The 17,031-nt window shown below is 41.9% G+C and overlaps 1 protein-coding gene across 1 annotated transcript; it reads left to right on the forward strand.

Annotated features, from left to right (window-relative positions):
* Positions 1-1,055: 1,055 nt before the first annotated feature.
* CYB5R2 (cytochrome b5 reductase 2) lies at positions 1,056-15,815 on the forward strand. The gene is made up of 9 exons (XM_074230117.1): positions 1,056-1,164; positions 1,928-2,074; positions 3,139-3,211; positions 5,546-5,652; positions 7,537-7,666; positions 8,385-8,468; positions 8,892-8,977; positions 12,457-12,556; positions 13,372-15,815. Exons 1-9 carry the CDS (start codon positions 1,144-1,146, stop codon positions 13,542-13,544), a joined length of 921 nt encoding a protein of 306 aa, XP_074086218.1. The 5' UTR covers positions 1,056-1,143; the 3' UTR covers positions 13,545-15,815.
* Positions 15,816-17,031: the final 1,216 nt, after the last annotated feature.

Raw genomic sequence — 17,031 nt, forward strand, 5'->3', positions numbered from 1 at the left:
ATAATTAGTCCTCTACAAGTGAGCCTTCAGCCTATGAAATGTGATGTTCTGTTTAAATTTAATTCAGTTGTGGTGTAGGGCACCTTCATGGCTTTATGGGAGCTGCCAGCCTGAGTTTCTCCTGCAACTCAACCCAATCCCGCAAGCACCAAGAGCTTGTGTCCACATGTAGAGAACGTCGCAGTTGTTTGTCCCTGTCCGATTCATCAAACTACATCATTTTGAACTTTTTTTTTTTTACCCCTGCCTTTTGACATTGCGACTGAGTCCTTCGTGGCTGCCTGCATTTACCATTCGCGCCATCTCTCTCTTCATTGTTGGAGCGCTAGATTGTCCTTATCTGGAGGAAAAGGAAAAACAAAAATGCGTGTGTATTATTGTTACCTTTCTTGGATCCACTCAGTTAAAGAGTGAGAGTCCCATCAGAAATGATGAAAAGATAGAGTGCATAGAGCACCGGCCCTGGAGTCAGGAGGACCTGAGTTCAAATCCGACCTCAGACACTTAATAATTCCCTAGCTGTGTGGCCTTGGGCAAGCCGCTTAACCCCGTTGCCTTGCAAAAACTAAAAAAAAAAGGACGAGTAGGGGGAGGCAGGGGGTGTTTCTTCTATTGGAACAAAATCTGTCAGAGGAGATGTCCGGAAAAGCTGGGTCGGAGGACCCCCCCATGGAGTTCACGGCTATGACTTAGACGTGCGCACCTTGAGCGTTAGCCGCGGGCCCGGCGGCCCGAGCCTGCCCGTCCCAAACGCCCCTGACCTTGGACCCGGGGGGGGGCGGCCGCGGCAGAGCGGGAGAGCCCCGACGTCCCGTGCTCACAGCCGCGAGGAAGCGGCCGGGTGGGGAGCGCAGGGTCGAGGCGCGGGGACCCCGAGAGCTTGCCGGGCCCCGGCCGCCCGGGCCGCGAGCGCGAGCGAGGAGGGGGCGGAGGGCTAGAGTGTGCGGGGGCGGGGGTCCCGCTGCGCTGCGGGCCGGGGCGGGGCCTCGGGGGCGGGGCCGGGGCTGAGAAGCGTGGGAAGGGGCGACGCCATTGGACGCCGGGGGGGGGGGCGGGGCCGGAGGCGCGTCCCGGCGCCGCGCTGCCCTCGTCGTGTCGCCCGCCCGCCGGCCCGTCGCGTCCCGACCCGCCGCCGCCGCCGCCATGGACGCGTCCTCCGGCCTGGTGAAAGCCGCGCCCCGCCCCCCGGCCCCGCGGGCCCCGCGCCCCGCACCCCACGCCCCACGCCCCGCGCCCCGCGGGCCCCGCACCCCACGCACCCCGCCTCCCGGCCCCGCGCCCCGCGGGCCCCGCACCCCTCGCACCCCGCCCCCCCGGCCCCGCGCCCCGCGGGCCCCGCACCCCGCGGGCCCCGCACCCCACGCACCCCGCCCCCCGGCTCCGCGCCCCGCGCCCTGCGGGCCCCGCACCCCGCCTCCCGGCCCCGCGGGCCCCGCACCCCACGCACCCCGCCTCCCGGCCCCGCGCCCTGCGGGCCCCGCACCCCGCCTCCCGGCCCCGCGCCCCGCGGGCCCCGCACCCCGCCTCCCGGCCCCGCACCACGCCCCCCTCCGCACCACGCGGGCCCCACGCACCACGCGGGTCCCACGCGGGCTCCCCCCCCCTCCGCACCACGCCCTCCCCCGCGGGCCATGGCGACGCGCCCCGCCCCGGGCTCCGGCCCGCCCTTTGCCCTTTGCCCTCCGCCCCCTGCCACCTTAGCCCCGGCCCCTGAAGGCGCCCCACCTCCTCTGGGCGGGGCCCGGGGTGGGGGCTGTGCCAGCCTGGGGGGCCCCCAAGCTCGCCCCCACCCGGGCACGTGAAGTGCCGCCTTGCCCCCGCAGAGGCCCCAGGGGGGGCGGAACCGGGGTCTCCTGCGCCCCCCGCGAGGCAGGGACGCGGTTCTTCTCCGTCCGACCCGCCTTGTCCGTCTGTCTGTCCTCACCAGGACGCTTCCCTCCTGATTGCCATCTTGGTGGTGGGCGCCTCCGTGCTGCTCCTGTCCCTAAGAAACATGGGGTCCCCAAAGAAGAAGGGGCTCATCACGCTGCTGGATCCGGACAAGAAGTACCCGCTGCCCCTGATCCACAAACAGGTGAGGCCCGCGGCCCGCGCCCACGCCCCGGGAACACAGCCCTGTGGGGCAGAGCCCGCCTGGTCCACCGAGGGCCCTGCCAGCCCCGCTGCCAAGTGATGAGGGCGCCCGGCCACCGCCGATTGTGCCGGCCGGTTTTCCTGGGGACCCTTTTGAACCTGCCCTGTAATCACCAAAATCATCAAAAAAAAAAAATGATAAAAGAACTTTTGCCCCCTCCCCATCCCAGACTCCCTGTATTTGGAGAAAACACTGTGACTCAAAGCTGGGAAAGGGAGTTTGTATTTCAGCATACAGGGTTTCTTTACCTGGTGCCCTGAAATGTGGAGTCTTAAAAACATTTTTGGTAACTACTGTTTTAGTATAATTGAGTTCCTTTGTAATCTTATGTATTTTCTTTTATGCATAGGTTTAGCCATAGGTTTCATCAGATTGCCAGAAGGCTTCATGATGCATAAAAGATTAAGAACTTCTGTTCAACATATCCTTTGAATCTTTGCTGACTTAGGAAGGAGGAGTTCTTGTCACCTATGAAAAAATGGCAAAATTTCCACACCTTCTTTAAGTCTCAAGATTGTATCAGAACTGGGACCAGGGCTGGAGACTGAATTTCCACTTCTTATACTTCTTTTGGCTCTAGGCTGTGTACTGATTTGGGTCCTAGGATTTATGTCTACTTAATTTCTTGCTTCCTTATAATTCTAAGGCAACCCTGTCTGCATATGGAGTGAGATAGCAAACAGGACTTCTCACCTTGGCCTCAAATCCCTTGTACAAGGGTGTTCATTGTAATGAGTTCATTTAAAGTACTGGGCCAAATATACTGAAGCTGAAAGAAGGTACTTGAGGGTAACATTTTCTTCCTTGCTCAGCTTGGAGGGAAGTTGATCTTCTGACAGGTTTGCATAACTCCCAGCCAGGTAACTTTCCCCACATATAGAAAGGGAAAGAAATGTATTCTTTCTGAGACCAATGGAATTTACCGCCTAGTATCATACACTGTCACGTAGGGAACTATAAACCCTGAGAATGATGGGGTATTCTTGTGTTGTCTGTTTTATTAGGAAATCAGCCACGATACCAAGATGTTCCGGTTTGGACTTCCTACAACAGATCACATTTTAGGGCTCCCCATAGGTAATAACAATTATACTTAATGTCTTATTGCTCTGATTCACCATGTATTAAGAGTTCATGTACTCTGTAGCACTTTTATTTGTCAGTGTATAGGATTACAGCCAAAGACACCTTAAAAGGTATCCAGTTCAGCTCTCTTTTTTTCACATAATAGAACAGGTTTAGAAAGTAACTTGCCCATGATCCCATAATCAGTGAATATCAGAGGGAGGATTTGGACCTCTCTCACATCTCTCTACAGTTCCATGTTGCCTCAGTGCCTGGAGCCTGGTGTCTAGTCCTAGCTATTACTTAGTTGCGATAGGAGGCAAGTCATTTCGTTTCTCTGAACTTGAATTTCTTTTTTTGTAAAATGGTAATAACAGTGTTGTCTTGCTGGTCTTCCAGAGACTTGAGGATTAAATGAAATAATAAGTATGAGAGTGCTTTGTAAATGGCAAAGTATCATCTAAATAGATGAAATGATTTTTTTTTAAAGCATATTTGGTTGGGATAGAGAAAATGTATGAATGTAAGTGGGGTAGGGAAAGGACAGAAGGAACAGGGGAAAGCAGGAAGGAGCCACCACAATTGAAACTTGTACCTGCATTTAGTCAGTTTTCCTTGGGGGAAAGGGCAAATAATTGAGATCCAACCATTAATTCAGTGTATAAAGTTGAATGAGTTTCATTGCCTTATTGAATCCAAAGATGCCCCCCAGATTTTATTCTATTCCATGGTTCCACTTCTCTATCCTCAACTCTTCTTAGTACCTTTCAGGTACTAAAGGATATCAAATATTCTGTCCTCTTTTGGTGGTGGAACTAAGGGGCACTGAAATGTCCATGAACAAGGTCAGCAGAGAACCAGAAAGCATGTTGAAAGCTTTTGCAATCAGGTGGAAAATTTTACATTCTGTATTTGACATGTAAGTTGAACACTAGAAAAGGACTTCCAGGTCCCTTCCAGAGTCCTCAGAGACACAGATAAGAAGTTATATAAGCTTCTTCTACAGCTGGCAAATCTCTGTTCTGATCTGCATCACCCTTGTTTTGTAATATGGGCAGGGAGAGACCTTAACCTCACCTAGGCTGGGGGGATGGAATTACACCCTACCATTGGCCAGGTTCCTAAGCATTCCCTCCCAACAGCTCCCACTGATTAGGAGGGCTCAAAGCCAAGCATTTTGAGAGCTCTTTGTATCGAAGAGCTAGAAGGCTCTCTTTATCAGGTTGTTTGGTTGAAGAAAGCTGGTTTGGGTTCTAGAACAAATTGTTAATAGTTTGATGCTAGGAACTATTTAAAGTACAGAGGCTTCATGGAGAGGGGGCATCAGGAAACATGCTCTAAAGTCATGAGGTTGCAGGAATAGTTTGAGGCTGAAGTCACATGTTCTGTGGCAGCCACCACCCGAACACATGGACATCACCAATAGGCAGGCTCTTTGATGACTGTGGATGGAACAAACATGTATAACAACATAGCTCAGAGCTGGGCAAAGGGGGTTGTATTTAAAGGACAGGGTTTCTGGGTGTGTGTGGACCATGGCAGCTAACTAAAACCTAGGGTTGGAATAGCACTTTGAGGTTAGAATGATCTTACACAGCATAGGTCCCTAATAGATATTTGTTGTATTAAGATGAATTTTCTTATCTATATCTTGATTCTCAAAATATCCCTGAATAGGATTGGAGAGGGATGATCTCCATTTTACAGATGAGGAAACTGCCGTTCATAGAGTTGAGCTGATTTGACTAAGGTGAATCTGATTTGAACTGACATGGCTATCAAAGGGCAGAGCTGGGTTTGGACTTTGAGATCTTCTGACTTGTAGAACATGGATTGTTTCACTTATCCACTAGGCTTTAGTAGCTTGTATATGTCTGCTTACACAAAAATGTAGATCTGAAAGGGACTTTGGAGAGATCATCTGTTCTTAGTTTAATTCACAGAGGAGGAAACTGAGATTCTGAAAGGGGGAATGCTTGCTTAAGGTTACATGGGAGAGCAGGAACCTAAGTCTTTCTGTACCCATTGTTCTGGGTTAGCAAATAGCAACATTAAGTTGTTGGAACACAAGAGAGTTTCATTTTTAATGAACAGTTATATTGTTAGGAAAATTGTTAGAAGTTATAGATAAGACTTACTTCCTTGACCTTGACCCCAGAGGGCAGAACTAAGAGTATTGGGGTAGAATTTGGAACGTTCTTTGATTCTGTGAAATGCTTTTTACCTTTCCATCAATTGTGAAATAGATCTTTCTTTGGAGTTCTTCTTGGATACTTGTGTTCATGTTCATTTTAAAAAGAAAAAGGATGATTTTCCACAAAATTCACTTTTTTTCTCTTCCTTTAGGTCAGCATGTTTATCTCTCTGCCAAAGTCAATGGCAATCTAGTGATCCGGGCCTATACCCCTGTTTCTAGTGATGAAGTAAAAGGCTATGTGGACCTTGTTATTAAGGTAAATGCAATCAGCTACATTTCAGCCTAGGTATGAAAAGGCATGAGAAGTTTAAAATGTTACATTTTGGTATCCTGACAGGGATATGCAACTATATATGTTCACTTGATTTACACAAACTATGAGTGTCTGCTGAAAAATACAGGAGCCCATTCTTTGCTTAAGCATGCTGTCATTCGGAATCTTCTAGAACTCATCTCTGTACACATATGTATAGATACGTACACATGTGTATGAATATCTGCAAAAACAAAACAATATAAACATTCTGAACATTAATAAAATAGGCTTTAAAATTGGTTTCCTTGGGGCAGCTGGGTGGCATAGTAGACAGAGGGCCCTGGAGTCAAGAGGACCCAAGTTCAAATTTGGCCTCAGATAACTTACTAGCTGTGAAACCCTCAGCAAGTCACTGAATCCCTATTGCCTCCAAAAAAGAAAAGAAAAATAAATTGTTTTTCTTTTACAATTTGTAATAAATTCAAAATGTAATTTCCAAAACTGTTCTGTTTATTTATACTTCCCTTTCTGCTTTTTTTTGAAGACCAAGAACTCTGATCAGTGCAATGACTGGTCATAATTCCAGAGGTCCAGTGATGGAGCCCTTGTCTGACAGTAGAGATGATGGATTCATGATTGTTGAAAATAGTCAATATTGGAATTTGTTTTATGTGACTAAGTTTATTTGTTAAAATATTTTTCTTTTTTCAGTTGAGGGTGGAGTAAGAAAAAATCAACTTTTGTTAATTGAAAAAAAAATTTGATTAAAAAAGAAAAAGCTTCAGGGACCCTCTTTCCTTTCTTTTCTATATAGTTCTGCTTTTTTTTCTCTCCCTACCCCCTACTGGGAAAAAAGGGAAAAAGAAAAATGAAATCCCATATTAGCCGTATCCCAAAATATATGTCTTCTATATCTTGAGTCCATTATCTCTTGTCAGAAGAACAGAAATCATGACTGGCCATTACATTATTTAGAGTTCTTAAGGTTTTTAAAACATTTTGTCTTTACAATATTATTATTGTATAGGTTTTCTTTTGTGGTTCTCTTTATTTCTGTTTGCATTAGCTCATACAACTTTTTCCAGGATTCTCTGAAACCATCTCTTGGGCCTGTTTCTCTTTTTCTGGTGTTTTTGAAGTATAGCCTTAGTAGTGGAACCTTTGATTAGTGGAGAATGCACATTTAGTGACTTTGGGCTTAATTCCATATTGCTTTGGTTATGTCAACGAATAGCTCTCCTAGTAGAGCATTAATGTACCTGTTTTGAAGACAATTGTCATTTCTCATTTTTGTCTTCTTTGCCAATCTTATGGGTGTGAAGTGAATTGTTTTAATTTGCTTTTCCCTGATACTTAGTTATTTGGAACAATTTTTCACACAGTTGTTAATAGCTTTAATTTTTTCTTTTGAAAACTGCCTATTCATATTCTTTGATCATTATCTCTTGGAGGATGGATAATGTTCTTATCAATTTGAGTCAATTTCTTTAATATCCTGGGTATATGAGATGCTTACCATAAAAAACTTGCTGCAAAGTTTTTGCCCAGTTTTCTTTTCTTAGTGGCTAATTTTAGCCACCAATTTTATTTGCGCAAAACTTTTTAACTTCACTTGCTCTGTTTTATCTTTTTAGACGCTTTCTATTCCTTATTTGGTCATGAACTCTTTTCTTATCCATAGTTGAGAAATGCAGATCTTACCTAACAGTGCATTGACCGTGGATTGGTTTATAAAACTACATTGGTATTTGCCAGAGTCTGTCTTAAGACTGAATTATCTAGATTGTATTTCTATGAGTAAATATCCTGATAGAGTTATAATAGTTGATTTGGCTATTAAAGTTGTTTGGAGACTGTGAGAACCATCAGGACCTTGTTTTCCAGGTTTACTACAAAAATGTGCACCCTAAGTTTCCTGAAGGGGGGAAGATGACTCAGTACCTGGATAACATGAAGATAGGGGACACCATTGATTTCCGAGGGCCAAATGGGCTCCTGATTTATAATGGTCCAGGTATGCTTGCTTATGCCCAAAGAAAAGTTCTTGGGTTTTCCAGGAAATTTTAGGTGGGTGGGGAAAAGATGGAGCAGGTTCTAAGACATTTTCATAATTCAGAAAAATACTTTTCAGAAGATTGAAACATCACAAGTTTGCACTACAAGCCCAAGATTGTCACTTCAGAAAAAATATTCCATTTATTTTATTCATTCAGCAAAAATGTAATATGTGGCTGCTATATGCATGACTGATTCTGTGCTTGTGCTGTAATTATGAAATTATGAAAGGTTTTGTATTACCTTCTTTATGTGACTGTGATATGTGTGTATATTGTTGTCAGAGGCCTTTCCTGTTCCCTGCCCCTGTACTGTCAGCTCCCTTCATGTATGTAAATAGGAGAGGCATGGGTTTCTTTTCCCATTTAACTCTTTCAGTGCTGGAAAAAAATTTCTTCCTTTTATTCCAGTGCTGAATATTTTGTACCAAATTTGTGCCAAAATACGAATCTCACAACGGATCAGTTATAGTTGCAGTTTATTTTAATTTCTTCCTAACTACGTTATGAATGAACTTAAAGCAACTAAATAAACAAAACTTGCAGAAAACATGTATTATTTCAACATAACATGTTCCAACACCGAAAAGAGTTAATTGGGAAGGGTCCCTCTCTGAGTATTCTGTAAGATACTCTAAGGAAGGTTTGGGAAGCTGTATCATTTAACATTTTTTATAGGTAAGCTGGCAATCAAACCGGATAAGAAGAGTGAACCCAAGATGAAGTTTGCCAAGAATTTGGGAATGATTGCTGGTGGGACAGGTAAAACTTTTACCTGGGACGACATAGTGCAGTGGAGAGCAATATTAACTAAACTTTCATATGGAAGGACAAGCATAAATCTGCTGTAGGTCTTGATTCCCATGTTTTAGGGTTGTTCCCTGAATCACTGAACTTGAAGAAAATCTTTCATTTCAACAACACAGTCTTTCCTGAAGGTACAGACTGAATAGGCCTACCCAAGTAACATTACAGAACTCCCTATTCTAGAATTGTACCTGAGAAAAAGGAAAGAATCTGAATTTTTCTTTCTGTCAAAGCAAAACTACAACAAGCAGATTCTTCATGCCTCTGACTTTAGAAGGAGGAGTGTAGACAGAGGTTAGGAGATGATGTTCAGAGGGCCCAAGTGTCCATGTACTGATTTCATTGAATCAAGAAAATATTTTCTCGGATATGTTCCAGGAATAACACCAATGCTGCAGCTGATTCGACATATAACCAAGGATCCTGAAGATGGTACCAAGTGCTCCCTTATCTTTGCTAATCAGGTTAGGTAACAGTTCTTTCTCTGTTCATTCTCTTTACCCTTGGAAGTAACGGACTGTGTGCTTTGGAATTTTGTCTGAAGGTATTTTTGTTTGGGGGTTTTCTTCATTCAACAAACATCAAAAGGGCTACTTTAAGGGAGTTTTGGGGTCAGATGGGCCAAAAATCACTATTGGGTTTTTTTTGTACAAAATATTCAAAATACAGCTGCCAGCCACCTTCAGCATCTGCCTCTATTTCTCTATTCCCTTGATTCTAAGTCCTTTGCATAGTGACTTCTGACTTAATCATTCGATGGAAAATGTTTTCCAAAATTAGCAATGATTTCTAAATGGCCAGGTCTAGTAGCTTTTTCTCAGTCCTCATCCTTCTTGGCCTCTCTGCTGCTTTTCCCCCCAAATTATTGCTGTTTAAAAAAATGGGGGGGGGGCAGGCTAGGTGGTATAGCAGATAGAGTATTGGCCCTGGAGTCAGGAGTACCTTAGTTCAAATCGGGCCTCAGACACTTAATAATTGTCTATCTGTATGACCTTGGGCAAGCCACTTAACCCCACTGCCTTGCAAAAAATTTTTTTTAAATTTAAGGCAAAGGGGTTTAAGTGATTTGCCCAAGGCCACACAATTAGGTAATTATTAAGTGTCCGAGGCTGCATTTGAACTCAGGTCCTTCTGACTCCAGGGCTGGTGCTCTATCTACTGCGCCACCTAGCTGCCCCTCTCTGCTGCTTTTGACACTGTTAATTACTCTTTTTTTTGGATTCTCTCTCCTCTCTGGGTTTTTGAAACATTTCTCCTCTGCTTTTCTTGCCAGTTTGATTGCTCCTTCTTCACTCTGGTCAAATTCACTAACCACAGACAATCCCAAGTCTCAGTAGTGGGGTCTCTCTTTTCTAGCCTCCTTCCTTTGATGATTAATCACATTAGCTTTCATGAATGCCAGTGATCCTTAGATCTATACATCAGTACATCTAGCCCTAACCTCTCTCTTGTGTTCCAGTTGTGCAGTACCAACTACCTCTTGTACATCTGGAACTAGATCTATTGTAGGCATCTCAAACTCAGTGGCTCCTAAATAGAACTCAGTCTTTTTACTCCCAAATCTTCCTCCAGTCTATGTTGCCCTCTAGGATGGGCACACCCAGGCTCACAACCTCAGTGTCATTCTTGACTCTGTACTTGCCCACATATCAAAACTGTTACTAAGTCTGGTCATATCCTCATGTTCACTCACACACACTACTATACTGGCTATTAAAATTAGCTTCCTAATTGGTCTCCCTGCTTTAAATCTCTCCCTCCTTCAGTCACATCTTTCTTTCAGCTGACAAAGTCATCTTCCCAGGTGGCAAATATGAATATGCCACTTCATTATTTAAAAAACTCCAGTGGTTTGGCTTTCAAAACCTTGTAATAACACAGTCCCTTCCTACCTTTCCAATCTTCTTACACTTTTATTATATTTTTGCCTCTTTCTCTTTTTTCCCCAGCATCTAGTATAAATTGAGCACACAGAATTGCTCAATAAATGCTTGCTGTGTCATTGGATAATAAAGAACTTAAAAACATATCCGTGTGTCTCTTCCTACCACATTGTACCTTTCTCCAGTTTCTGAGTTATCTCTGAGCCCATCTGACTTTATCTCCTTTTCTCAAATTGTATTCCAGCTTCTGTGATTTACTTACTTTCTCTTTTGGCAACTTGCCCACTCTTTCCCCAACTTTCCCACTCTTTCCCCATATTGACTTTTGCCCCATTACCTTCCATTCTTCATTCTGAAAATTCCCCTAAGGCTTTCACAATACCTGATGAAACCTGAACTGATTTTTCTCAATTGAAATAGGGATCTACATGAGTCATTTGATCTTTCTACAGAGAAAATAATAATGTGCCTGTTTCTATGCTGAGCTTACTTTCATCAGTATTTGGTTTTGAAAACTATTGGTGTATTGCAAAATATAAAAGAAAAACTTTACATATTAAAAAGAGAGAAAATAAATTTAATCGAGATCTTTTTGCTATAAACATTTTCTCTGGGAACATTTTTGGAGGTCTTATAATACCATAGCTACAATGATTATTAGAGATGTTTTAGAGAAATTTGTATTATGACAGAGCCCTTTCAGTCCTTTGGTTTCCACAGTGCTCAAGTCATAACCCATGTTACAAGTTAAAATTCCTGCTAATAAAGGAGAATATTTTGTAAGACTTGACCCTCCTTTTTTCTGGTTACTAAAGGCTACTTTATTCTTCCCCTCTTGCCTTGCCTTTTTGGGGAGATGCCAGTTTTTTTCCTAGCTGCTTGCAATATTTTCTCCTTGATCTGGGCATATGGGGATTTGGTTATAATATTCCTGGGAGTTTTCATTTGGGGATCTTATGAAATGATTGGTGGATTCTTTTAATGTCTATTTTGCCCTCTGATTGTATTTCAGGGCAGTTTTCCTTGATCATTTTTTGAGAAATGATGTCTAGACTTTTTTTTAAATTGTGGTTTTCCAAGAAGATATTAATACTTTCTCCTATTTTTCCATTCTTTTCTTTTATTGTTTCTCAATTGTTTTGATTTGTTTTATTATTTCTTGATTAGCTTCTGCTTTTCCAATTCTGATTTTTTAAGCATTGATTTTCAGTTAACTTTTATAATTCTTTTTCCATTTGACCAAGGAGTTCTTTTCTTCGGTGAATTTTTGAACCTTTTTTTTTCATTTGGTCAATTCTACTTTTTTATGAAGGTCTTCGGTGAATTTTTTGTAAATCTTTTTCTTTTTTCCCAGTTCTGCTTTTCAAGGCATTCTTCTCTTCACCTCTTTTACCATTTGTCCTATTTTGGTTTTTTATGGTGTTATTTTCTTTGGTATTTTTGGTGCCTCCTTTATCAAGCTGTTGATTTTTTTCATGATTTCCTTGCATCATTAACTTCTTTGACTAATCTTTCCTCTATTTATCTTACTTGATTTTAAAAATCCTTTTTGAACTCTTCCATGGCCTGAGACCAATTTCTATTTTTCTTTGAGGCTTTAGATGCAGTTTTGACTTTCTTGTTTTCTTAATGTGTTTTGGATTTTTCCTTGTTACATAGTAACTTTTTCTGTAGTCACATTTTTTTGTTTTTTTTCTCATTTTTCCAATTCTATTTTAAACTTTTTAATTACATGCAAAGGTGGAGCTTTGCTTCCATAGTGGAAGGTACCCTTTCCCAAGCTTCAGGGATTTTTGTGCAATTGTTTTTAGAACTAGTTCTAGGGATCTGTAAGCTTTCAGTTCTTCCCAGGTGGTATAATCTAAGGAGATGAGTTTACTACTCTCTTGGCCTGTACTAATGCTCCTCCTCACCCTGGGACTATGACTTGGATCCAAGTATAGGCAATGCAAAAGGCAGTTATCAATTGGTAAGCTCCATTCCTGCCTGAACAGTAAAGAAGAGAGTCCAGGAAGAAAACCTGAGCTATTTCTTCAATGTATATCTTTTTTTTCTTCCAGACAGAGGAAGATATCCTACTGAGAGCAGAGCTAGAAGAAGTGGTAAAGAATCATCCGAACCAATTTAGGCTGTGGTACACTTTGGACAGGCCTCCTAATGGTAAACCTTGTTTGCTTCCCTCAGCTAAGAGGTAGGGATGGTATCTCTGCTCTCAGATGTTGAGCCAGAGGACCTGGATTCTAGTCCTGGCCTTGTCTATATAAAGTGAGGGATATGGATTTAGTGATTCCTAAGGTCCCTTCTACCTCTAAAGTCTGGGATCCTTTAACCAATTTCTCTCTTCTCACCATAATCACTACTTTTACTCTCTCAGGCCCCATGGGATTAAGAAACTGGCTTTTGACCTACTTTAAGGAGCTTTGACTCAGTATCAGAGAGAGTAATATTGAAGGTCACTTAACAGGAAGTAATAGGCTCATTCTTTAATCTCCCCTCCTTTCTATCTAGTACCATAAAAATACCTTGGCTGAGTGAAATGGGAGTACTTCATAGGAGGGGAAGGTAGGAAGAGCAATTCGAAAGATTGAAAGGCTAGTTTACCCACACTTGTGATCAGTGCCAGTCTTTTCAAGGCAGGAACTTGATACACCGTGGCTTAAAGTTCCTTCTGAGCATTTTCCCAGATGGACTGATGCCTTCCAGCTTTTTGGATAGCAGAGTAGTATAGGCTTAGTCCAAGCAAGTGTTCACTAATGAGCTCCACGTTAAAGACAGATCTAGCTACAGAAATCTCTGAGGAGGGATAGTCCGTGATCTCCATTATTAGCTGGGGGTTATTGGTGGCAGTCTGTTGGCTGGATGCTGCTGCTTCTGATCCAGCCCTCCAGGATGGGTTTGAACCTTTTCAATAGAGCCCCAGATTTTTAAGATAATTTCTAGTTCAACTCACCCTGCTTTCTCTGATGCCATTTCAGACTGGAAATACAGCTCTGGATTCATTAATGCAGACATGATCAAGGAACATCTCCCACCACCGGGAGATGATACCATGGTTTTGATGTGTGGTCCTCCTCCAATGATCCAGTTTGCCTGTCAACCCAACCTGGAAAAACTGGGCTATGCTCAAGACAAGACTTTTGCCTATTAACAAATTCCTTTTGCTGTTAACATGTGTATCTTGGTACTTTTTATATAGACCTTCACAATGTTTCATTCAAATAATTTAGCCTGTTTTAAAGTAGTATAGTTTTTAAGATGTTAAAGTAAATAGTTTTCTAAATGACCCTCTCTGAGAATGAATTGCAAAATTTAAAAACATACAAAAAAATTTTTGTTCCTACCTTGTTATCTTGTCTGATATTTATATGTGCTCTTTTAGGCTCACTTGGAGTGGAGCCTGAGAAGCTGCTCCCGAGGGATTCATTTGGTTGTGCACTGGTCATATTAGAGCCAAAGGACAAGTGATTGCAATAGATTTGCAGAACAGCATTTGGCTCAGTACTTGAGTGAAATAAAATTGTGTAAAATAAAATTTAAAGTCTTGTGTGTATTCAAGAGAGATTTCATTATCAAGAGCATTGGATAGATAAAAAGCTATTAGTCCTTATTAGTGTTTTTCCATTTTCTAGCAAAGTCTTTGAGATTAGTGGACAGGTAGAGAATTCTTAGAGAACTTTAAATAAAAAAAAAATAGCTTAAAAATTGATTTCTAGAAGAATAAAATGTACTTCCATCATAGAAATGTTAAAAACCATGTTCTACAAAAGGAATATTGGGAGTGGGGCAGGCAGGAAGGAAAGCAACCAGAAGTGCATGAGCACATGGCCATAACCAATGATAGTGTAAGGTCCTTCCTCTGGCCACCAAGGCCAGTTTTGCCAGGAGTCCATTGTCATGGGCAGCAGCTAAAAAGGGAGTGTTGCAGTCTTGGTGAAGAACCACAATTTGTTTAGCCATTCTGCAGGTAATGAGCACATACTTTGTTACCAATTCTTGGCCACCACAAGTGCTGCTATGACTATTTTGGTAAATGTGGGGACTTTATTCTTATCATTGACCTCCTTGGACTAAAAGTTAAGAACATTTTAGACACTTGCATAATTTCAGTTTGCTTTCCAAAATGGTTGTACTGAGATAACATGTTTTTTGTTAGTTTTAAACCTGTAACATAGACCACCATTAGAGGAAAAAAAATCCATTATAAACATCTAGAGATTTTCTCAAAACATAAGCTTGCCTGTGTCAGACTTCCATTCAATAAACTTAGGAGACTCCTTATTACTTTTAGGATCAAATACAAACTCCTACAGTTGGATTTGAATCCCTTCCCTGCCTGGATACTTTGTTCTCTTTCACACAGTCTGTGATCCAGGTAAACTGACCTGACTGCTGTTCCTCGCCCATGGGATACTGCCTTTCTTAGCTCTTTGTTTTGACTTTGGCTGCCTTCTTTGCCCTGGATGCACTCCTTCCTCACCCCGATTCTCAGAATTCCCAATTTCCTTCCCCACTTTAGCAAAGCTCAAGTTCCATCTCCTGCATAAAACCTTTCCTGTTCTTCCTCCCCCTAGATGCTAGTGCCAGCTCTAAAATTGCCTTATATGGTCCTAAGAAGTTAACTCCAAGCCAATTATAAAATGGAAAAGACTTTGGGAGGTGAAGGGGTTAATAATTTTATCTTCATTTACAGATGAGGAAATTGAGTTGCAGAAGTGAAATGCTTTGTTAGTGATCACACAGCAAATTCAGTGGCCTTGAACTAAGAACTAAATAGTCTTAGGAAATCCTAGTAATCCTTTTACTTGACTGACTTTGCTTTGATGAGAGCCATCATATCCTAGTCTCTCTTCTCCAGGTTGAACGTCCCCAGTGGATTCAACTGAATCTCTGAAATCATGAACTTGGATCTTGGTTGCCCTTCTATGAGTGCTCTCTGCCCTACAATGTGGGTGCATAGAACATTTTAGGGTGGAGAGAAATGATCACTAATATCCAATGATTTGGAGAGATCCAAGAGCTCTAAAGTTCAGTTTTGAAGGCTATTACTGATGATGAGATTGGACTGACTTTCTTAACACTCTTGTTCAGACCCCACTTGGGAGGAAGCTGTCATGCTCAGGTTTGAGTGAGCATAAATTCTTTATATACATTGCTCAGCTCTGAGGGTAACATTAGTAAATGATATGATCAAAATCCATTTGAATAGGTTCAGCCTCTCACTGTAACCAACAGTTGATTGCCACCCTTGGGAACATCCTTCTTCTAATGAGCACATAAGCTGTAAACCTGCTGCCATTGTTTTGTTTGAAGAGAGCTACTTGCCAAAATGACCATCCTTTTATTAATAAATGTGGAAAAAAATTAACGTGACATTATTAATAAAATAATTAAGTTACCCAGGAATTATGTCTCTTGAACTTTTTAAATACCATACATCGGATAAGATCTGACTAGGCCAGAGTACAGTGGCGTTATCACCTCACTAGCTTTCTTCTGGAACCTAAAATCAAATTAGGTTTTTAGGTGTCATCACATTGTTGTCTCACATTAAGCTTGTACAGTCCATGAGAACCCCCAAGACTTTTTATACAAACTGCTATGGAATTATTTATGCTTCCCCCATCTTGTACTTGTGAGGTTGACTCTTTTTAAACCAAATTTAAGACTCCCACTTTTCCTGATTATGTCCTGCTTCCTCCCATCTTTTGTACACCCTTTTTTTTTTTCAGTCTGAACCCACTGGAGAACTATATCTCAAGTCAATTTTTACCTCACTGGAGTTGTGAACCAATGTGTCCTTCACTCTGTCGCTAGGTTAATCTTAACTAATGTAGCAATATAATTAGATTACTGTCATGTCCCAATTTTTCAATGAATCCTCTTGACTTTCTGAAGAAAGGATCTTTGACAAAATGAAAATCTATGGTGTCCTTTCCTTGTCTGGAAGCATCTTATCTATAAAGATACTGTGCCTGGGGAAGGATTGCTCCTGAACACAGACTACACAGGTTTTGTCCAGGGGGCAGGATCCAGAGTGACCTCAGTTTTATCAGGTTGTAAAAACTCCTAGAAGATACCTTATCTAGTTTACCTTATTTAGTATGACAAGGGGTGGAACTGGGACCTTACCAAAGAACTTTGCACAAAGATAAATATGTTCCATTTCTGAGACAATGACAATTAACATGTACCATAGCTAAGAATATTTAGGTAAGGATTCTAATTTGCTATGAGATCAGAGATGTGCCCCAAGCAGGTTATTACAATAGATACCTTGTGGATTTTCCTTGTAAAATTCTCTGCCATCAGAGGTTCTTAACCTAGGCCCTGTGAACTTACTATTTGTTATATCTTAAATTTGATAACTATTTCATCTAATCTCATTTCCTTTCTCTTATTATTTTACTATATATATTGAAAATATTATTTAATAATATTTAAGTTAAATGTAATATATTTAATAACATTTAAAATGTTATTCTGAGAATTATATATCTTCTAAGTTACAAAATATTATTCTGAGAAAGGATCAATAAGCTTCATTAGACTGCCAAAGGGATCCATGACCCCAAATGGGCTCCTGGAAATGTTTTAAGTGAGTTTTTCCTTTCCTTTTGGATCACCATTAGCCCCTG

This window comes from Macrotis lagotis, chromosome 3 (genome assembly GCF_037893015.1).
Source record: "Macrotis lagotis isolate mMagLag1 chromosome 3, bilby.v1.9.chrom.fasta, whole genome shotgun sequence".
NCBI classification, from domain to species: Eukaryota; Metazoa; Chordata; class Mammalia; order Peramelemorphia; family Peramelidae; genus Macrotis; species Macrotis lagotis.

Bases quoted from the DNA above. Each gene is read 5' to 3' on its own strand.
- CYB5R2 (XM_074230117.1), top strand. From the start codon at position 1,144: ATGGACGCGTCCTCCGGCCTG. The intron at 1,165-1,927 runs GTGAAAGCCGCG...TGTCCTCACCAG, and splicing joins TGGACGCGTCCTCCGGCCTG to GACGCTTCCCTCCTGATTGC. The intron at 8,469-8,891 runs GTAAAACTTTTA...GATATGTTCCAG, and splicing joins AATGATTGCTGGTGGGACAG to GAATAACACCAATGCTGCAG.